Source organism: Schistocerca nitens, chromosome 4 (genome assembly GCF_023898315.1).
Source record: "Schistocerca nitens isolate TAMUIC-IGC-003100 chromosome 4, iqSchNite1.1, whole genome shotgun sequence".
NCBI lineage: Eukaryota > Metazoa > Arthropoda > Insecta > Orthoptera > Acrididae > Schistocerca > Schistocerca nitens.
In genome coordinates this window covers 597428625-597451724 of record NC_064617.1, presented here as the reverse complement: position 1 = coordinate 597451724, position 23100 = coordinate 597428625, and the positions used below count along the sequence as shown (strand labels likewise).

Sequence of the window (23100 nt, the reverse complement as noted above, 5' to 3'; positions counted from 1 at the left end):
TTAATTTTATCATACCTCTATTTTCAGTCATACCACACAAAATGTAATTCTAGCTCTAGTCTCAGTCTTACAAAACGAAGTTTAAAACTGTCTGTACTTTGGGCACGTGACGAAATACACTACTTGCCCTCCATAACTCAATCTTCATATTAAAACAAAAATTAATTCAATCTTTTAGTATACCTACGGCTAACCTGTTTCCTCGCGCCTACGTCCATGATAGGTTTAGGATTTTTCTTAACAGCCCACCTCATACCATTGAACGTTCTACCAAAGCAGTACCACGCATTGAAGAAGTCACTAGATAACTAATTAGTCAAAAACAACCTATGCAAGCACCCAGCGAAGAATTCGGTGTTGCCAAACTAATCCTATTCCTACTTTTCACACAAATTTCGGTTACCATAATAACTATGACTTGAATGATGCTTTCTCTTTGGTCAGTGGACATTAAATATGTTATTTATGTATCTCAGTACTACGGTCGCAGGTTCGAATCCTGCCTCGGGCATGGATGTGTGTGTTGTCCTTAGGTTAGTTAGGTTTAAGTAGTTCTACGTTATAGGGGACTGATGACCTCAGATGTTAAGTCCCATAGTGCTCAGAGCCATTTGAACCATTTTTAGCTCAGTACATACACACGGATCTTTTCGTTCTGTCGAACATCCTTTCAACAAATGTCATGTTTTCTTCATTCAATATGACTACGTACACAGCTGAGTATATTTTTACAATTTACTCTGGTAGATATCAGAAAAAATTTAATGTGTACTTTTAAATAAGAACACATTAACTCGATTTATCAGGTCAAATGCCCACGTGAAGGCTTGTGACTGAGTACTGCTACTTCGCTCATTTGGTATTCCACCTGTCTTTGAGTTTACTTACCCAGAGGGCCGAGGCGATAGTTGATAGTAACGAGGACCACGTCGTGGTCCATTAGGTAGTTGGGCTCATACCATACAGCGGAACCGGTGAACCAGCCACCTCCGTGGATCCAGAACATCACAGGTAGCGGGTGCTCCGGCTTCAGCTGTGGAAGTAAAACATTAGCATCTGTAACATCGTTAATTTTCCAACAGAATCAAAAAAACTTCATGTAACACCCAACAAACTTTGCGCAAATGATATGACACTGATAATAGACGAACGTATTCAGGTCTGAAAAGCAAGTGTCCTCTTCGCGATACGGAAATCTTCTAATTCTTCTAAACTCTCTTCCTGGTTAGGGGGGCTTTTTGTATTTGAAAGGCCGACATGGTAGAGATCCTTCACTTATAACTTTAAGATTGTCCGAAATAAGAATTAATGTTTCTGTTGACATTAGTAATATTACCCTATAGCAACAGTCCAGGAATACACTCTTTGATATTCCGATTAAGGAGGGATAAAATAAAGAGATCGAAAGATTATATACAACTTACACTGAGTAGATTTGAGGAGAAAAGAAATTTGTGTCGTAACTTGACTACAAGAAATGATAGGCTGGTAGGACACATTCTGAGACATAAGCAGTTTAGTACTGGAGAGAAGCGTGTAGAGGCGGGAGGGGTTGAAACCTGTAGAGGGAGAACAAGAGATAAATACAGTAAGCAGGTTCAAAAGGATGTAAGATACAATTGTAACTCGGAGATGAAGACGCTTGCACAGGATAAATTAGCTTGGAGAGCTGCATCAAACCAGCCTTCCCCCTGAAACTCACAACAACAACAACAGTTTGATTTATTATATTTTCTTTATTTATATAACCACATCTGATTAGAGCCAATAGGCCCACTCTTACACCGAACCTGGGTTTTTCTTATATAGTATCTGTTTCATATCATAGTTACCTCATAAATATCAATTTTACTATGAGTCTGTATAGTGACAACGTGCGTAAATAATACTGACTATGAACTAATAAAGTTAATAGTGGCAGTACTTGGTACTACTGCTATTGCTGCCACTAATAGTCTTAATAGTAATAATAATAAGAATAATAATGGCAATAATGAAAATAATGATTGTGGCAGATATAAAAAGACTTTGTGGGTGAAAAAAAAAAAAAAAACAGATTTTTCTGATACAGCGAGTTATAGGGAAATGAAACTTAAGGAGATTGTACAAGCGTAGAATACTGGGAAATGAGGAAGATGTGGTTGGAAAGAAGGATGTAAAAGGATAATGAGTGCGTACAGGGACAATGACGAATATTATTGTTGTTTTAATAGATATGTTATTAACTATTACACAGTTCGCTAACAGTTCTCTACAGAGTCTGGTTCCTGCTACTGAAAAGGACTTTCAGAAAATGGGCGAACGATGCAGTGAGACAGATACGATTTTGCTCTGATGGGAATGGGTGTTTTCGCCATCATTGTTCGCACAAGAGGGTTAAGCTCGAGCAGAGATATGGGGGACAATGTACGTTAATAGCACAATGGAGAAGACAGAGGGTGTGGATATCTCTGCACTTGTCTGCACGCAGCCAGGGTAGCTGTGCATATGACGCTGAAATATTGTCAAAGAGTCGAACATCACAGATATAACGAACACAGCCATTCTCAACAGCTCCAGGGGCCTTGAGCTTTCCTTTGAAATAGCTTGCAGGATAACTTGCTGTAATCAATAATTGGAGGTGTAAGTGATTATACAAGTTTATTTTTCAGGTCAAGAAGGAAGAGCTTTTTATATTTCTGTAGGCAATGTGCAAAAAGGCATCAGCTGTTACGTGCTCAGACCAATTTAGTTTTTCATCTGTTATTACTCCCAGCCTCTTTGCTGAAGGAGAGAAGTATGCATTTTCCATTTAGGCTTACAGTTGGTAGGGATTCCCGATATTTCGGGCTAATCATCCTAGAATAACTAACCAGACAGCTTGGGTTTTGGATGGGTCGAACTGTAGCCCTATATCCCCTGCCCATTTCAATAGTGGTCAGAGATTGATATTGAGATTCTCGTTAGGTGTTTTTAGGTTTATTGGTTTTGCACTTAGATACAATTAGAGGTCGTCAGCGTACATGTAGGAGAACTAGAGGTCATATGGTAAAAGGTAGTATAGGACCAATCCTGCCTCCATTGTGACTCTATAGTGGCGAACACGACGCGCTGCTGGCGATACGTCAGGCACGAGCGAAATTATTGCACTGCACTTGGTAAGAAATTTAGGCTGCTAAGTTTGGCAAGAAAAATGTCGAAGTCGACAGTGTCAAAATCTTAGTTCGTACCAATTGTTCAAAGCGGCACCACCAATCTGGCACATGAAATTTTTCTACAGTCACAAATATAGTAGACATATGTTGCTCAATCAGACTAGCATCTAGGGTTCTACAACGTGTTCGATTTCAGTTTCCGGAGGGGTTTGGTAGACCAGCAATCTCATGTGACCCCAATGGAAAATACCCATCATGCACCCATCACAGAAGATTGTAGTTTATGTTTTTATGTACTGCCACTTACACCGATTGCCGGCCGCGGTGGTCTCGCGGTTCTAGGCGCGCAGTCCGGAACCGTGCGACTGCTGCGGTCGCAGGTTCGAATCCTGCCTCGGGCATGGATGTGTGTGATGTCCTTAGGTTAGTTAGGTTTAAGTAGTTCTAAGTTCTAGGGGACTGATGACCACAGCAGTTGAGTCCCATAGTGCTCAGAGCCATTTGAACTTACACCGATTCTGACTCACACGCCTCATTTCCGACGGTTGGTCTCTTATCTCAAAACATTTTAGCAGCGTTCACCGTCTGCGTCAGTTTGATCCCGAAGTTTTTGGCACTACATCGTGTGAATATTAATAACACATCCTGGAATCCGATGTTAATGTTTTCATATCATGTTCACTATAGCATATACACAATTTTCCTCATTAGTTATGTTTCTATGTGCTGTCCAGCTGTGGTCAGTGAGTCATTGCACCTAAGACATTTGCGATTTGGATTTTTGTGATACTATTATTGGTATCACATTTAGGGCTATCTAAAAAAGTCCAGAGTTAATTTTTGTTTTTCTTGTTTGTATTTTGTGTATACTCAGTTGTACTAGCGCATGTTTTCGTCATGTGCATCGGCACACTAGACAGTTGAATATCTTGTTAGGGGTTGTTGGTAGTGTGTTAGTCTCTAAATGCTTCGGTTAGTTAACTTTTACGTGATTTTATATGGTTTAACACAGTGGGAAATGAACAAGGGCTGGGACTATTATTCTGTGTGTATAGAAAGTGAATTGACCAAAAATGGCTAACTGCTGCGTTGAGCGCTGCTAACACACCTCTGGCTCCTGGAAATTTCTATATGACGGAGCCTTATAATGTGCAACATATGATCGGTTTCCCCCACACAGGAGCGCTCTAGGTTAGCCTGTCTCTGGACGGAAGGTGAGTGTGTGAAATGGATGCAAAGTTGTATCCTTAACCATTCTGGCAACAAGTTCGAAGGGCTGTCCAGTGTTAGTGAAACATCAGAGCTCCAGTGCGGTGCCTCATCTGCAGTGCCAGAGGCCGATTTGCAATCCTGCAAAATTACTGAGTGTGAGTGTGTTGGTCATTGGAAACCCCGAAGTGTCGTATCACATATCAGTAAAGACCGACCGGAGAAAGTGTGCCCAGTATAGTGCGATTCCGTGGAAGAAGAGCACAGAGCTCTATAGAGTTGGTCGTATCAGCATTATGAGTGAGCTGAGAAGGCGTGCACGAATGCATATGCTAGCACTCAACAACCAGCCAGACAGGCACTAATGGAGACCGCGCCTAGGGTTCCCTAAGAGGTGGGTATTAGATTAATATAAAAATTAATTTGGGAATGACGATTCTGCAGAATGTATACAATACGATAAGAAAGTTGTAGAAAGCAACTCAAAATTCTGGTATCGACCACAGTTACGTCCAGCAAATAAGACACTTGTATGAGGCTTGTTACAATATGGTCACAGTAGGTAAAAAAATTCCCGAGGATTTTAACTAAGTGTCTAAGACCCCGACGTTGTTGAAAGTATACCGAGAAGAAATTTTGAAAAATGGAAGGGGAAATATCGTGGAACAGGAATACAGTAATACAACAAGTACGGTAAACATCACGCATCGCCGATTATCAGGTCCTGATAGCGCAGACAAAGACGACTCAATTTACATGTTCAGGAAACGACAAGAAGCATTCTCAAAATGGGGACTAGAAATAAATAGATAAAGATGCAATACGTGGTAACTGAAACGTGGTAAGAAACGACTTGGATGTGCGATCTGCAAAATAAAAAGTGTGTGTATATTTAAAAACTTCGGCGTCGTTCATACAAAAATGAAAGAACACGCAGATAAAAATGAACGAGGAAAAAAGAATCGCCAACTGAACTCCTTGCTATGGAGAAACAAAATTACGATTACGAATAAAACAAAGGTCTTGCTGTACAAGTTAGTCATAGAGGATATCATTAAATAAAGATCTGAATACGGTAGATATTAAAAAAGGAGAAAAGCTGTCGATGTGCCTTGAGATGAATTTTTGTCGAATACGCAATGTAGCGAGCGGTCGCCTTAACAATTTCGGCTACCCGTGCACGTGTAGGTCCAGACCCCAACATCGATATGTCATCGTCCATGTGTCATTAACCTCCATTCGGATAGTTACTTTAGCTTCCCGTACAGGGTATACATTTAATCAAAAGTCGACATCCTACAATCGGCGGATAAATACGATATTGCAGTGCCTGTGTTTGTAATAAGTATGATGCAATGTTCTTTCGTACACGCGTGCACTTCCAAAGTAGCTGACACTGCAGAGACTACAGTCGATATGAAATACAGAAATTGTATTTGCAGTTCCGAAATATGGGCAACATCCGATTGTTGTACAGAATGACAGAATCGGAAATTTCAGCCCGGCCGGACACGAACCGGGAGTTCCCGCTTTATGAGAGCGATCACCTTAACAGTTCGGTTATCGCATACGGTTCACGACCAGACCTGATTTGGGAGCCCGTTTGCGTCCAGTTTTGGATAGACTGTTAAGTCTCGCTCCTGATTGCATCGGCAAGGTAGGTGCAGCACTTACTATTTGTGCGACAGCTCTTGTAGCGTAGCGGCAAAACTAAATTTTTCTAGTTAGTCAATCGACCAAAACTGCATGTGTGTAGGGTCCAGGATCAAGTTACTCATTCGGATAATCATGTTACTGCCGGCCGCGGTGGTCTCGCGGTTCTAGGCGCGCAGTCCGGAACCGTGCGACTGCTACGGTCGCAGGTTCGAATCCTGCCTCGGGCGCAGGATTCGAACCTGCGACCGTAGCGGTCACGCGGTTCCAGACTGAAGCGCCTTTAACCGCACGGCCACACCGGCCGGCTGATCACCATTCCGAGAGAGTCTAAGCCGGAGGTTTCTTTCTAGTGTGGCCATGGGCGATATTTTAGGCGCTAGTGTCCGGTAAAGTATGGACCACGGCGGAACAGTGGACGTCATCAGAAACAGGCAATAGGGTATACCCCTGCGCCGCCGAGGCGTGAGCTCACATTAGGGTGATAACAGGTCAGATATTCCCCTAGATTTGTGCAGAGCCTAATCAGGAACCCGTGTGCGCCTTGTTTGATTCACCCCGTCTCCGTACTGGATTACAATTGTCTTCTCGAGTTTAGAGTTATTTGCAATATGCCCTTAAATCAGAGATGTTAAGCTGTCAATGAACAGATGGTGCCTCTGTTAGGTGAACTGTACAGGAAGCTTAGCATTCACGATTTCTAATGGCCTGTTAATTTGTGTCAATCTTCTTTTGAGGTTTTACTTCATACAGTGGACTGCTCTGGTTCTTGATTAGACTGATAGTTTTCTTTTGTAAATTGCGCCCGCCCTAGTGAGAGGCTAGTGTTACGTTCTTGTAAAGGTTTTCTGGGGGTGCATAGTATTCAGCTCAGCACTTGGATTTGAAGGTTAGTCACCTAAGACCGGCGGAAACTGGTCAACTTTTAGGGATTATTTGTCATTTTCCTGATTCTCTTACTAATAAATTAGGGGTTACCAACAAAATTAATAAGATCCGCCAAAGGATGAGATTCTGGTGCGGCAAACTTAGTATAGGCTTCCGTTTCCCAGGAAGAAGAGTTTTCACGGATTAGTGAATGGCTTGCTCTGTTATGGGATGATTAGATCTTCAACCTACTCATGTGGCTCCCCCATATTTCTAGTGCCTAAGGGGCTAGGGAGAGACTGCCGACTGGTCTTGGGTTATAGCGTGTTAAATCAAAAAGTTGTTCTCGAATTCTTTCATTTTGTCGACCTCCATAATACTGTTACGTGGTTTCGTGTGTGTGTGTGTGTATTTTTCTTTACTGGGCTTGACTTCCACCAACCTTATTACCAGATTCCGTTGGCTGAAGATTCTAAACACGTTGCCGCCTATTGTACAAACTGGAATCTGTATGAGTGCAACTGGGTTCCTTTGACGCTGTCAGACGGAGCAGCAGTCACTCATCTTAGGTACTGTGCTGGGTGATCTGAAGCTTAAGTCTCGCTTTAATTACTTGGATGATGTTCTTTATAGTTTCACACTTGTTGAGCACCTTCAGCATATGCATGAAGTCCTGCTTTACCTTATAGGAGCTGGGCTCACCGTTATACTATCTGAAATCACGTTGGATAGAAGGCAGATTTCTTTCTGGGACACCTTGTCTCAGCTGACGGTAGGATCGACCAAAAGCGGACTCGAGATTTTCGAATATTTCCTCCCCTAAGAATAAGAAATGGTTGCCCAGATCTACTGGAACTGCCAGTTTTTTTCGTAAATTCACGCACAACTTCGCCCAGTTGGGCGCCCCTCTTAATAACTTGAATAGAAAGGGTGAGGAATTTTAACTGTGATGAAAGTCATCAGGCCTTCTTTCAAGCCATTAAAACGGATCTCAGCAACCCTGCTATGCTGGCAGTTACCAATATTGAGCTTTCATTCGCTGTTTAAACCGATGTCTCTAATTCTGGTGTTGCAACCATCCTCTTGCGAGAGCATCACTGTGAACGCTACCCAGTCGCTTACTCATCGAAGAGAATATGCCAAACGGAGTTTAAGAACTTCATTTACGAGTGGGACGTTCTAACAGTTATTTTCATCTGGGAAAAGTTCAAATTTTATCTAGAGCATAGGGAGATTGTGTCAGTGAACGGTAACCAAGCTCTGAGCTGGGTCTTAGCAAGAGCGGAACCGGTACAGAGCTAGTAATTCAAATTCAGAAACAGACACTAAACGAGACGTGTTGGACGTGTTGTGAGTAACGGTGTGACTTAGTGTTAAAATTTGTACAGCATACGTTTCTGGAACAGCCAACATATTGCTGTCTCCTACATTCCACATAAAGATGATGAAGGTACAATTAGACTTCAAGATCGTATGAACGAACACGAAAGGTGGGGAGTCAGGAAGTACACCCCTCCCCCTGCTTCCCCCAACCACCCCACGTTGCACAACACAACGTGCCTTGCGATTTACAGACGTGGAGTCATCTACCATTCAATGACTTTAATTCTGTTTTCACCACTCCTAACGTTGTGTATATTATTCCACTTAAACATGTCGACTACGCTCAACATCCTCGATAATAACTTTAACATATTCTCGTATTCTTCGCTTTCCTCTACGAGTTTTATACGCCATTGTTCCTCTTGTTTCGAGTTAAACCTTGCTTAGCGCAATCGTCGATAACACATCATTTCGTCTGTTTAGTTTTCTCTACAAACGAACAGCATAAAATTGTGAATGTTCTACAGTATTATTTTATTTAGATTTATTATCAAACATAATGATGGCCTTGCAAGCCGAAAAGGGACTGCAGAACGTCCAAATTTCTGCGCTATTCATTTATAAATGCAAATTTGTTCTAGCAAGTAGCGACTGATGAATGAAGCAGCAGGATCTGTTTGGTGTCTTCCCTCTTCTTCCGCACTGACTCTGCGAATTGAGAGCTGAGCGAATATGACTCACCCAGCAACACGACCATTACCTGCACATTCCTTCAGGAAACATCATTCAGTATTTTTTTTAGTGAAACTGTGTCTGTTAAATACCACCTATGTTCTCAGCTCAAGATTATAACAGATTATCGCGCTAAAGAAGGGGCAGTAACACATGTGTCTGTTCATTGATTGCCCCATCATATATTGCAATAGGAGACAGAAAGTCATATTTTAATGTCTGGATTCAGTCGCTACGGATAGACTGGCTAGAAAATAAAGCCTAAGGAAACATTTCTTTTGGTATGTTCTTTTTCATTGCACTGTTATTGTAGGGAGACTCGGTGCAAAGTAAGGGCATAAGTAACACTGTATTTTATATTCTCTATTATCCATTATTTCTTGCCGTGTAATTAATATGAATCCAGAACAGAGTTAATGTACACTCAGGAGACAAAAGGCATGGGATAACAATAAGTTCATATTCAGAAGGCGGCAGTACCACGTACACAAGTCATAAAAGGATAGTGCATTGGCGGAGATGACATTTGTACTCAGCTGATTCGAATGAAAAGGTGTCCGATGTTATTTGGCCGCACGGCGGAATTTAAGAGTTTGAACGCGGAATAGTAATTGGAGCCAGACGTACGGGATATTCCATTTCGGAAATCGTTAGAGAATTCAATAATCTGAGATCCACAGTATCAAGAGTATGCTAAGAATACGTTTCAGGCATTTCCACGTCACCACGGATGACTTAACCACCGAGAGCAGGAGCGTTTGTATAGAGTTGTCAGTGCTAACAGACAAGCAAAACTGCGTGAAATAACAGCATAAATCAATGTGGGACTTACAACAAGCATATTCGCACGAACAGTATTGCAAAGTTTTGCATTAACGGGCTATGCAGCAGACGACCAGTGCGAGTGTCTGGTAACAGCGTGATATGGCCTGCAATGTCTCTCCTGGATTCGTGACTTTATCTGTTTGACCCTATACGAATAAAAAACTATGATCTGGTCAGATGAGCCCCCGATATCAGTTGGTAAGAGCTGATTGTAGGGTTCGTGTGTGGCGCAGACGCCACGAAATTACGGACTCAAGTTATCAGCAAGAAACTGTGCAAGCTTGTGGTGGTTCCATAATGGTGTGGACTGTGTTTACACTGAATGTACTATGTCCTCAGGTCCAACTGAGCCAATCATTGACCGGAAAGCAGCCATTCATGGACTTCGAAAACAGTGATGGAGTTTTTGTGTATGACAATGTGCCATCTCACACGGCCACAATCGGCACAATTCGAGCGAATGATTTGCTCACCCACATCCCCTGATATGAATCCGATCAAACACTTACGGGACATAATAGAGAGGTCAGTTCGTGCACGAAATCCTATATAGACAACACTTTTGCAACTATGGACGGCTGTAGAGGCAGCATGGCTCGTTATTTCTGCCGAGGACTTCCAGCGACTTGTGGATTCCGTGCCACGTCGAGTTGCTGCACTACGCCTGGAGAAAGGAGGTCCGACGCGGTATCAGGATGTATCCCACGACTTTTATCACCTCAGTCTATATTCCGGTGCTTGGTATAAGTGCCTACAACAGTTGATCTATGGGCGTGGTTTAATTTACGGAAAGTGCATAGGAACTTTACTACATTTTGGGTACTGCACTATAGAATTTTCAATACTGTATTACTTCTGTCGGAATTAAAATGCTGTCTTATTGCTACTTTTGGTTACCGTGTGCCTAGCAGACAGCGATATTTTAATGTTACGTGGTAGCATAGTATCTTACTACATACAGGATGGTGGGAAATTCCTGTTACAGACCTCTAGGACCTGTAGAGGGGAGTGAGTATATCGTATTTTGTATAGGAACCCATGTCCGGAAACGTCATCCAACGAGACTACAGAGCGTCAAAGTTATAGGCGCGGGAGTCTGTAAATGTACGTGTACATGGGGCGGTTCCGTGATGATGTTACAACCTTTCTAGGACGATGGAGAACGATAAATGTATGAATTTGAGTAAGAATCTCTGTACCGGAACGAACGAGTCGAAAGCTAAAAACGAAAACCGTTCTCTGATACCTCTGACAGCTGAATACATGTAACCTTGTGTTGCGAAGAGTGTAGGGTTGGTAACTTTCAGTGGTGGTAGTGTGGACAAAAACGACAAAAAATGTCCAATAAACGTGGGCTCTAAATTGCATACCTGAGGAGCTATGAGCATTCGTTCGTCCTCGCTAATGTGAAACACATCTCCTCTCCTCAGCAGGTGTTCATAGCTGTTAAGGTACGCACTTTAGAGCCCACGTTTATTGGACATTTTTTCTCGCTTTTGTCTACACTGCCACCACGGAAAGTAACCAACCGTACACTCTTCGCAACACAAGAACCGTTACATGTATTCAGCTGTCAGAGGTATCAGAACGGTTTTCGTTTACAGCTTTCGACTCGTTCGTTTCAGGTACAGGGATCCTTACTTCAAAATAATATATTTATCGTTCTCCATCATCCTAGAAAGTCTGTAACATCATTACGGAATCACCTCGTGTATACGTACATTTACAGACGCCCGCGCCTATAACTTTGACGGTCTGTAGTCTCGTTGTATGGCGTTTCCGGACATGTGTTCCTATTCAAAATACGATGTACTCACTCCCCTCTACAAGACCTAGAAGACTGTAACGGGAATTTCTGACTACACTGTATAATTGTGGGACAGGTTTCGGTCCACTGAAGCCTTCTTCACAACTATAAATCTCAAGTGATTTCTTATTCAATATTTGTATGGAATTGGTGTATGTTTCCACCACTACAAGCGCCATATTTCTGGCTGCCTGGCAGCGCGTGGTAGCCGCGCGGTCTAAGGCGTTTTGTCACGGCCCGCGCGGATCCCCTCGTCGGAGGTTCGAGTCCTGCTTCGGACATAGGTGTGCGTCTTGTCCTTAGCGTAAGTTACTTTGAGTTAGATTAAGTAGTGTGTAAACTTAGGGAGCGATGACCTCCACAGTTTGGTACCCTAAGACCTTATCACAAATTTCCAAAAATTTCTGGCTGCCAACCCAAGGAAAATAACTCAATAAGTGATGTATACCGTTGGAGCATGGCTTTGATGGGTCGAAAGTAAAACAGCGTTTGTGTTATCACATTGTAATAAAAATAAAGTTCTGAATTATGGCCCAAGCAACACAATGGAGACTTTACTTTACCGCTGGTGTGAACACATTAAGGTAGAGACAGTCCTCAGTCCCAATCGGTGAAGGAGAGAAGGCTGAATTTTGTGGGCACACTGGCCCTGCGACTGTAGCATCACGAATGTGGAGCCACGCGTCTGGAGGCTGCGGACTCTGCAACAAAAAGACATTCGTAAAGCTGCATTAGCTCATTCTGCTACCCTGAATACATCAGGTCGCCCTGAAAGCAAGACTAATCGACGAATCCTGGAGTCACAACACTGGATTCGCTGGTTTCTCGCTGGTAGTGCGGAACGGTTGTCTTGACCATAGAAGGGTATTATTTTTCTTTTGCGCTGTTTGAGGCTTTCCTGGCACTGCATCTGCTTCATAGGCTCCTTGGAATTTTTCTTTTGTTATGAGATTGATGGGATTGTGATTGGTTTAACAGAAGTGAAAAAAAACATGGAAACAGCTGCTTCATGGAGTTTCTGGGCTGTAAGTCCTCTTTTAATAAAACCCTGGAACTGGCTGATGTCTGAGTTTTAGCATCTGCCACTACATGCAACAATTTTTAGTTTGTCTCATGAAGACACATATTGTCAGTGTCGAAACCAGGTCAAGACAAACTGTGTTGCAAGCGATTGTCTGTTTCATACAAATCACAATTTTAACAATAACCATTCTTACACTTACCATGACTGTAACTAAATGAAAGAACCGATATCTGCCAGTACAGAGCTGACCAAAGTATGCCTTGAATAATAAGCCGACTCACTCCCGCATCCGAAGCTATGTTATACAATCTTGCAGTTCTTCTGTCCCCTTTCGCCTCACAAGATGCGTACTCTTTACCTTCTAGCCACCGACTGACTCATGCCACACAGGAGCCTTGCAGTTCGACCGCCGGATCCACCTTTTCTGTTCCCACCTAGACAGTTCCGTTGTCGAGGGACTTCCCTCCAAGTTTTGCTCGATTACAAACCTATTTTCGCTATGCATGAACCAGTATCACAATGAAAGTTTTAGCTTTTATATTCTTTTACAGTACATTAGTTTCGAAATTACACCCAAAGATTAACTGCTATTACATAAATGATCATAAATAATGAATAAAACATTTACACCGATATTACACGAAAGAGCATGGTTACACAGAAATCTGACTAAAACCAGACAAAGAAGTTAGATAACAGCATTACAAGTAATATCGGAAATAGTGTTACACATGCCCCGTGTTTCAGTGATGTTTCCTGCCGGGGATTCATCCGTGAAACATTCACAACACATCAGACAGTGTTGGGCGAGAAACAGCATTCATTTTACATAAACAGCAATACAGTCATATACCTCCCCCATGAACCATGGACCTTGCCGTTGGTGGGGAGGCTTGCGTGCCTCAGCGATACAGATGGCCGTACCGTAGGTGCAACCACAGCGGAGGGGTATCTGTTGAGAGGCCAGACAAACATGTGGTTCCTGAAGAGGGGCAGCAGCCTTTTCAGTAGTTGCAGGGGCAACAGTCTGGATGTTTGACTGATCTGGCCTTGTAACATTAACCAAAACGGCCTTGCTGTGCTGGTACTGCGAACGGCTGAAAGCAAGGGGAAACTACAGCCGTAATTTTTCCCGAGGACATGCAGCTTTACTGTATGATTAAATGATGATGGCGTCCTCTTGGGTAAAATATTCCGGAGGTAAAATAGTCCCCCATTCGGATCTCCGGGCGGGGACTACTCAAGAGGATGTCGTTATCAGGAGAAAGAAAACTGGTGTTCTACGGATCGGAGCGTGGAATGTCAGATCCCTTAATCGGGCAGGTACGTTAGAAAATTTAAAAAGGGAAATGGATAGGTTAAAGTTAGATATAGTGGGAATTAGTGAAGTTCGGTGGCAGGAGGAACAAGACTTTTGGTCAGGTGATTACAGGGTTATAAATACAAAATCAAATAGAGGTAATGCAGGAGTAGGTTTAATAATGAATAAAAAAATAGGAGTGCGGGTTAGCTACTACAAACAGCATAGTGAACGCATTATTGTGGCCAAGATAGACACAAAGCCCATGCCTACTACAGTAGTACAAGTTTATATGCCAACTAGCTCTGCAGATGATGAAGAAATTGATGAAATGTATGACGAGATAAAAGAAATTATTCAGGTAGTGAAGGGAGACGAAAATTTAATAGTCATGGGTGACTGGAATTCGTCAGTAGGAAAAGGGAGGGAAGGAAACATAGTAGGTGAATATGGATTGGGGGGAAGAAATGAAAGAGGAAGCCGCCTTGTAGAATTTTGCATAGAGCATAACTTAATCATAGCTAACACTTGGTTCAAGAATCATAAAAGAAGGTTGTATACATGGAAGAATCCTGGAGATACTAAAAGGTATCAGATAGATTATATAATGGTAAGACAGAGATTTAGGAACCAGGTTTTAAATTGTAAGACATTTCCAGGGGCAGATGTGGATTCTGACCACAATCTATTGGTTATGAACTGCAGATTGAAACTGAAGAAACTGCAAAAAGATGGGAATTTAAGGAGATGGGATCTGGATAAACTGAAAGAACCAGAGGTTGTAGAGAGTTTCAGGGAGGGCATAAGGGAACAATTGACAGGAATGGGGGAAAGAAATACAGTAGAAGAAGAATGGGTAGCTCTGAGGGATGAAGTAGTGAAGGCAGCAGAGGATCAAGTAGGTAAAAAGACGAGGGCTAATAGAAATCCTTGGGTAACAGAAGAAATATTGAATTTAATTGATGAAAGGAGGAAATATAAAAATGCAGTAAATGAAGCAGGGAAAAGGGAATACAAACGTCTCAAAAATGAGATCGACAGAAAGTGCAAAATGGCTAAGCAGGGATGGCTAGAGGACAAATGTAAGGATGTAGAGGCTTGTCTCAGTAGGGGTAAGATAGATACTGCCTACAGGAAAATTAAAGAGACCTTTGGAGAGAAGAGAACCACTTGTATGAATATCAAGAGCTCAGATGGCAACCCAGTTCTAAGCAAAGAAGGCAAGGCAGAAAGGTGGAAGGAGTATATAGAGGGTTTATACAAGGGCGATGTACTTGAGGACAGTATTATGGAAATGGAAGAGGATGTAGATGAAGATGAAATGGGAGATAAGATACTGCGTGAAGAGTTTGACAGAGCACTGAAAGACCTGAGTCGAAACAAGGCCCCGGGAGTAGACAACATTCCATTAGAACTACTGATGGCCTTGGGAGAGCCAGTCATGACAAAACTCTACCATCTGGTGAGCAGGATGTATGAGACAGGCGAAATACCCACAGACTTCAAGAAGAATATAATAATTCCAATCCCAAAGACAGCAGGTGTTGACAGATGTGAAAATTACCGAACTATCAGTTTAATAAGTCACAGCTGCAAAATACTAACGCGAATTCTTTACAGACGAATGGAAAAACTGGTAGAAGCGGACCTCGGGGAAGATGAGTTTGGATTCCGTAGAAATGTTGGAACACGTGAGGCAATACTAACCTTACGACTTATCTTAGAAGAAAGATTAAGAAAAGGCAAACCTACGTTTCTAGCATTTGTAGACTTAGAGAAAGCTTTTGACATCGTTAACTGGAATACTCTCTTTCAAATTCTAAAGGTGGCAGGGGTAAAATACAGGGAGCGAAAGGCTATTTACAATTTGTACAGAAACCAGATGGCAGTTATAAGAGTCGAGGGACATGAAAGGGAAGCAGCGGTTGGGAAGGGAGTAAGACAGGGTTGTAGTCTCTCCCCGATGTTATTCAATCTGTATATTGAGCAAGCAGTAAAGGAAACAAAAGAAAAATTCGGAGTAGGTATTAAAATTCATGGAGAAGAAGTAAAAACTTTGAGGTTCGCCGATGACATTGTAATTCTGTCAGAGACAGCAAAGGACTTGGAAGAGCAGTTGAACGGAATGGACAGTGTCTTTAAAGGAGGATATAAGATGAACATCAACAAAAGCAAAACGAGGATAATGGAATGTAGTCAAATTAAATCGGGTGATGCTGAGGGGATTAGATTAGGAAATGAGACACTTAAAGTAGTAAAGGAGTTTTGCTATTTAGGGAGTAAAATAACTGATGATGGTCGAAGTAGAGAGGATATAAAATGTAGACTGGCAATGGCAAGGAAAGCGTTTCTGAAGAAGAGAAATTTGTTAACATCGAGTATAGATTTAAGTGTCAGGAAGTCGTTTCTGAAAGTATTTGTATGGAGTGTAGCTATGTATGGAAGTGAAACATGGACGATAACCAGTTTGGACAAGAAGAGAATAGAAGCTTTCGAAATGTGGTGCTACAGAAGAATGCTGAAGATAAGGTGGGTAGATCACATAACTAATGAGGAGGTATTGAATAGGATTGGGGAGAAGAGAAGTTTGTGGCACAACTTGACTAGAAGAAGGGATCGGTTGGTAGGACATGTTTTGAGGCATCAAGGGATCACAAATTTAGCATTGGAGGGCAGCGTGGAGGGTAAAAATCGTAGAGGGAGACCAAGAGATCAATACACTAAGCAGATTCAGAAGGATGTAGGTTGCAGTAGGTACTGGGAGATGAAGAAGCTTGCACAGGATAGAGTAGCATGGAGAGCTGCATCAAACCAGTCTCAGGACTGAAGACCACAACAACAACAACACAGTCATATAGAATTTCATATCACCTCATTTTGTGAGTGAGCTGGTATAACAATAGTTACATTTTACATAACATTTTGCCGTGGAGGAGAAATTCTGTGTTACATAGAGCACTGAATAACAATGAGTATAACCACACGATAAAGACACATATATAACAGAGTATATAATACATAAATACAATGAAGAAAATATGATAGAGAGTTGTACATCAATATTATCTAAAATCTCTTCAGTATTTACAGTCGTTTACTAGACATTTTAGGCAGTTCGTTGATTTTGCTTTCAAGGCAATATGGTTAACTACTGTTCAAATTTCTATCACTTTACAAATATTACTGAAGAATTTACTTTCAGTTTGTGCACAGGACAAATAATTAGAGAAAATTATTACTTCCACCAGATATGTGTTCTTGCCTGCGTTGAATTTTATGCACCTCAGCAAAATAAATCAACACTATTTACACTATCACTGCCTCTTTGTTATTTCATCCACTCCACTCCAACATCCCTTTTAACAAACCTTGTTTACCACTTGACTGCCCACTGAGAAACACCCTTTCTTGCTCTATTCACTTAGCAATAAATTATGCTACCAATTTTACTCATTGGCAGTTAATTGTGCACTTGTTATACACAACAGCCTTCTAGTATGTTACAAAATCTGTAACAAAACATAATTTGTAAAAATAAAAATGTATTATAATACATTCCAAATTAATCATCTTATGTTTTCGAACAGTGCTCCTTTTTATTTTGTTCTGTGGGCATAAGGTTTCAAGTCCATTATGTAACGAACATCTAAGGGCTTCTTTGATTCTGGGTATACCAGATAGCAGGCGTTGGTGTGAAGAATTCCTTTTACTTCAAACCGGCCACTGTAAATATATTTAAATATGGAAATTTCGTGATTCAGTCCACTAGATTTCTCATGAGTTTTGACGAGAACAAAATCTCCAGTTCTGAACTTGCTATCTTTGAGGTTTTCACCACTCATCTTAGATCTGGCTTCCGCTTTTTTCATTTATTTACCCACTAGTTCCTTTTTTCGACCAGACCCAAATCTGCACGTGGAGCAAATTGTAAGGTGTCTTGTGCTTTTACTTTTATTATTTAGTAAAATTTCTTCTGGTGCAAAGCCTTTGGATTCATGGTGTAAGGCATTCGTGTCAACTTCAAATTCCGACACAAATCGGCCCCATGCCCTGTGGTTGTGGTGGTAGTAAATCCTGCATAATCTACCTAGTTCACGCATATATCGTTCAATAGGGCTACTTTCTGTGTGGTGGGTTGAAATATATTTTACTTGGACATCGTATTGCTCCATAGCCTCTTTCCACATCTTCCAAATAAACTGAATCTTATTATCTGATAGCTCTTATTTATGTTTTTCTATGGTATTTAAGTATTCTAACATTCTATTCAATACTGCTTTAGCGTTAGCCTTGTTGGTAGGGAAAACTTTAATAAATTTTGAAAATGCTTCTAATATTACTTAAATATATGAAAAACTTCCAGAATTTTTCGGAAGGGGGCCATACAATTGCACGGGCAGTAGGTCCAGTGTATCTTCCCCTATGTAGTTTTTCATATGATCTGAATTAGTTCGGTTCGATACCTTTGCTCTTTGTCACACGTTGTAAGTAGGCTGTTTAGTATTTATGTTGGTAACGCCACGTAGAGCTCTGTATGAAAATCAATGACTGAGCTGTGTGCAGTCTGTGGCTGGTTTGCATTGTTGGAATATTTGCTATTGTAGTGTTGGGCAGTTCGATGTGAACAGCGCGTAGCGTTGCGCAGTTGGAGGTGAGCCACCAGCAGCGATGGACGTGGGGAGAGAGATGGCAGAGTTTTGAGAGCGAACGATCTGGACGTGTGACCGTCAGAAAAAGGAAATTTAAAAGACTGGTTATCATACACTCCTGGATATGGAAAAAAGAACACATTGACACCGGTGTGTCAGACCCACCATACTTGCTCCGGACACTGCGAGAGGGCTGTACAAGCAATGATCACACGCACGGCACAGTGGACACACCAGGAACCGCGGTGTTGGCCGTCGAATGGCGCTAGCTGCGCAGCATTTGTGCACCGCCGCCGTCAGTGTCAGCCAGTTTGCCGTGGCATACGGAGCTCCAACGCAGTCTTTAACACTGGTAGCGTGCCGCGACAGCGTGGACGTGAACCGTATGTGCAGTTGACGGACTTTGAGCGAGGGCGTATAGTGGGCATGCGGGAGGCCGGGTGGACGTACCGCCGAATTGCTCAACACGTGGGGCGTGAGGTCTCCACAGTACATCGATGTTGTCGCCAGTGGTCGGCGGAAGGTGCACGTGCCCGTCGACCTGGGACCGGACCGCAGCGACGCACGGATGCACGCCAAGACCGTAGGATCCTACGCAGTGCCGTAGGGGACCGCACCGCCACTTCCCAGCAAATTAGGGACACTGTTGCCCCTGGGGTATCGGCGAGGACCATTCGCAACCGTCTCCATGAAGCTGGGCTACGGTCCCGCACACCGTTAGGCCGTCTTCCGCTCACGCCCCAACATCGTGCAGCCCGCCTCCAGTGGTGTCGCGACAGGCGTGAATGGAGGGACGAATGGAGACGTGTCGTCTTCAGCGATGAGAGTCGCTTCTGCCTTGGTGCCAATGATGGTCGTATGCGTGTTTGGCGCCGTGCAGGTGAGCGCCACAATCAGGACTGCATACGACCGAGGCACACAGGGCCAACACCCGGCATCATGGTGTGGGGAGCGATCTCCTACACTGGCCGTACACCACTGGTGATCGTCGAGGGGACACTGAATAGTGCACGGTACATCCAAACCGTCATCGAACCCATCGTTCTGCCATTCCTAGACCGGCAAGGGAACTTGCTGTTCCAACAGGACAATGCACGTCCGCATGTATCCCGTGCCACCCAACGTGCTCTAGAAGGTGTAAGTCAACTACCCTGGCCAGCAAGATCTCCGGATCTGTCCCCCATTGAGCATGTTTGGGACTGGATGAAGCGTCGTCTCACGCGGTCTGCACGTCCAGCACGAACGCTGGTCCAACTGAGGCGCCAGGTGGAAATGGCATGGCAAGCCGTTCCACAGGACTACATCCAGCATCTCTACGATCGTCTCCATGGGAGAACAGCAGCCTGCATTGCTGCGAAAGGTGGATATACACTGTACTAGTGCCGACATTGTGCATGCTCTGTTGCCTGTGTCTATGTGCCTGTGGTTCTGTCAGTGTGATCATGTGATGTATCTGACCCCAGGAATGTGTCAATAAAGTTTCCCCTTCCCCTTCCTGGGACAATGAATTCACGGTGTTCTTATTTCAATTTCCAGGAGTATATATATATATATATATATATATATATATATATATATATATATATATATATATATATATATATATATATAATGACCTTTCAACACTATTAAGGTAAATACATTGTTTGTTCTCTACCAAAATCTTTCATTTGCTAACTATGCCTATCAGTAGTTAGTGCCTTCAGTAATTAGAAGCTTTTATTGAGCTGGCAATATTGGCGCTCACTGTATTGCAGTAGTTCGAGTAACGAAGATTTCTGTGAAGTAAGTGATTCATGAAAGGTATAGGTTGTTAGTCAGGGCCATTCTTTTGTAGGGATTTTTGAAAGTCGGACTGCCTTGCGCTAAAAAAAATGTTGTGTGTCTGTTTAGTGATGATCAGAATAAGTAAAGAGAAAAATGTCAGAGTTCGTACAGTTTTGCTCCGCTGCTTGAAAATCAAATAACGTAAGAGGTTTATCAATACAGTCATTCATAAATTTTTCTAAGGGGACGCTTCAACGTCACGCGACTTTATACTGGCAGTTACTTTCTTGGCCACATCATTGATTATTGCTATTATACATGAAAGCTTTCCTACATGGTTTTTCGGCCTACAGTGTCCTAATGCAAGATGAAAGTAGCCTGCCACCACAGTCTCGAACTGAGATGGCCAACACACTTTTCAATCCTCCCTATCCAGATTTTATAGTTTATATAATACGCCTGAAAAACCTGGTAATATTTAGCAAATTGGGGATAACGTGCACCATCAAAATTGACTTTCACTGATTTCGAAACTTTATCTTCATTTTGGTAAAATGTCAACTTTACAAATCTGTTCTATTTTCCTTTTGCCATTCACATCTTTAATGAACCTCATTTGGAAAGTACCGCCTTCATTACCTTCTGTTAGTACACAGTTTATATCTTCTCGTAATCTAGATAACGCATCTGCTATATAATTTTCAGTCCGTGTGATATAATAAATTTCCTAAGCGAACCGGCAGTCTTTCAGTGTTTGATGGTCTGTATGTATAATTTTTTTTTCCCCCATACATAATTTCGGAATATTTTCGAAGTACATATGATTGCCGAGGCTTCCTTTTTTGGTATGGTGTAATTGCTTGCGAATTTAATTAACGTCCTACTTCCGAAGGGTATTGTTTTGCGAAAAGACTCTTTTGGTTTTTGGAAAATTTCAGGCCTGATTCCACATGCGCATATATGTGCACTCATGTGAAAGGGTTCCATTAATACAGGATGGTGTAAAACATTAGTCCTCATTAATTCGATTTTTAATTTTTCGAATTAATTCTGATATTCTTAAGCCCAAATGAAAGCACCATTCTTTCCAAGTAGGTTGTTTCAACGGCAACTGTTAAATGCTTGCCCCTTTGCAAATTTACGATTCCAATGTAAAAAGTCCAAGGAAGGCTTTAAGATGATTTTTGTTCTCGGTTGGAGGACATTATTTTGGGTCTTTCCAGTCATAGAACTGGTAATGATATGTTCCAGAAACTTTATCTTTCTTGTAACAAATTCACACTTTTTCAGTTTTAATGGCATGCCCCTGCTTACTGCTGCGCTCTTGCCACTCTTCTGAGGCGATCAACAAGTTGTCTACGTATATGTCAATTTAGCTCTTAGTTCCGGTTCTAATGTTGAATATAAAGCCCTGATTAATATCGAAAGCCTGATAAATACCGAAACAGTTGTATTAAGACCAAAGGGACAAATTTTACTGGTAACACTTTTCAGCAAATAAAAACGCGGTACATTTGCGAGATTCTGCATTCAGGGGAATATGCCAGTACCCAGCTGTCAAATCAATTCCTGTTAAGTACCGAACATTATGGAATTTTGCAGAATCTGGTCAGTCTACTTCTCTTTGGACAACCATATTTAAAGTTCGTGTGTCAATCACACTCGTGCGTCCCTATCTTTCTTATTCACAATAATGAGAGGACTGTTATATTCCATGTTGCTTCGTTCACTCACTCGTCCCTTCCATTCAATCATTTTATCTGTTTCTGTCTGGAGGTCTCAAGAAAAACGGTTCATGTGCCAAAGTTTCGAGAAAGTACTCAAAGTCCTTAACTAGCCCAGGTTTGTATCAAAATGCGTTCTGGTTTCTTTCTAATATGCTAAACAATTCAGAATTTTATTCTATTGTAAGGCCCTGCAAGTTCTCAATGATTTCTTTAAATTCATCCTCTTTTCGTTTGTCATCAATTAAGCTTTATACATGGCACATTTACAGGGGAAAATTCTAATTGCACTGACTCGAATTTAGCGTCTTCTGATATTTCAGTTTCTTCAAACCCTGCTTCCAAGTATATCATTTAATGATAATTTGGCCAACTTTATTGCTGCAGTTAGTAACCACTTTTTATTTAGCCAACCAATTGATCCACAAAATCACTTCGACGTTAAAATCTAAAACTACCAGGAAATCATGTTCAGATTTTCGCCCTTCCATTTAGAATCCTACCAGTCTGAAGAAGATGTAGCCTAATGCTGTAAATTTCGACAGGAGTGATGGTTGGTTTAAGTGTTCTACTTCTGGAGCTATTTTATTCCTACCGTAACAAATCTTGATCGATCATAAGATCGTTCCAAGACATTTTGTTCACCTGCAAAACACATATTTTGAGGTTTTCGCATAAGTATCGTTCTTTCTTTCTCGGTTCTGTGTTTACTTCCGGTTCTTCTTTTGAAGTTGCTTCGTCTAGTGGCACAAAACAACATTTCGTCACGCCTTCCTCGATTTCTGTTACTACAATATTTTCGTCGTCCGAACTGTCTTCTTCTATATGTGACCATTCTGCGTCAGTGTTCGATTCCAACAAAAACTCAAGACAAATGTTAATTTCCACATCCATCCTGTTGTCGGGAATTAAATACTCAGGGTCACCGTTTTCTCCTAGTGTTAATAGTTCTTTTTTTTCCACAGCAGGCTCTCTGTCTGAATTGTCGTCCTCATCTTCTCTAATGAAGTTTACCTTTACTTTGTATTTTGTGCGGTCTTCGTGAAATTCAGTAATTCTTAAATAGGCCCTGTATCTACTTCTTCC

The 23100-nt window shown here is 41.9% G+C and overlaps 1 protein-coding gene across 1 annotated transcript in view; it reads right to left on the bottom strand.

Moving 5' to 3' along the window:
* LOC126252935 (juvenile hormone esterase-like) overlaps positions 1-23100 on the bottom strand; it is a 93503-nt gene that overhangs the window by 35446 nt on the left and 34957 nt on the right. Inside the window, exons 2-3 of the mRNA XM_049953929.1 lie at positions 12114-12251; positions 889-1033 (exon numbers count right to left, since the gene is read on the bottom strand). Coding sequence (XP_049809886.1) covers positions 889-1033; positions 12114-12251 — 283 coding nt within the window. The remainder of the gene's footprint in view (positions 1-888; positions 1034-12113; positions 12252-23100) is intronic.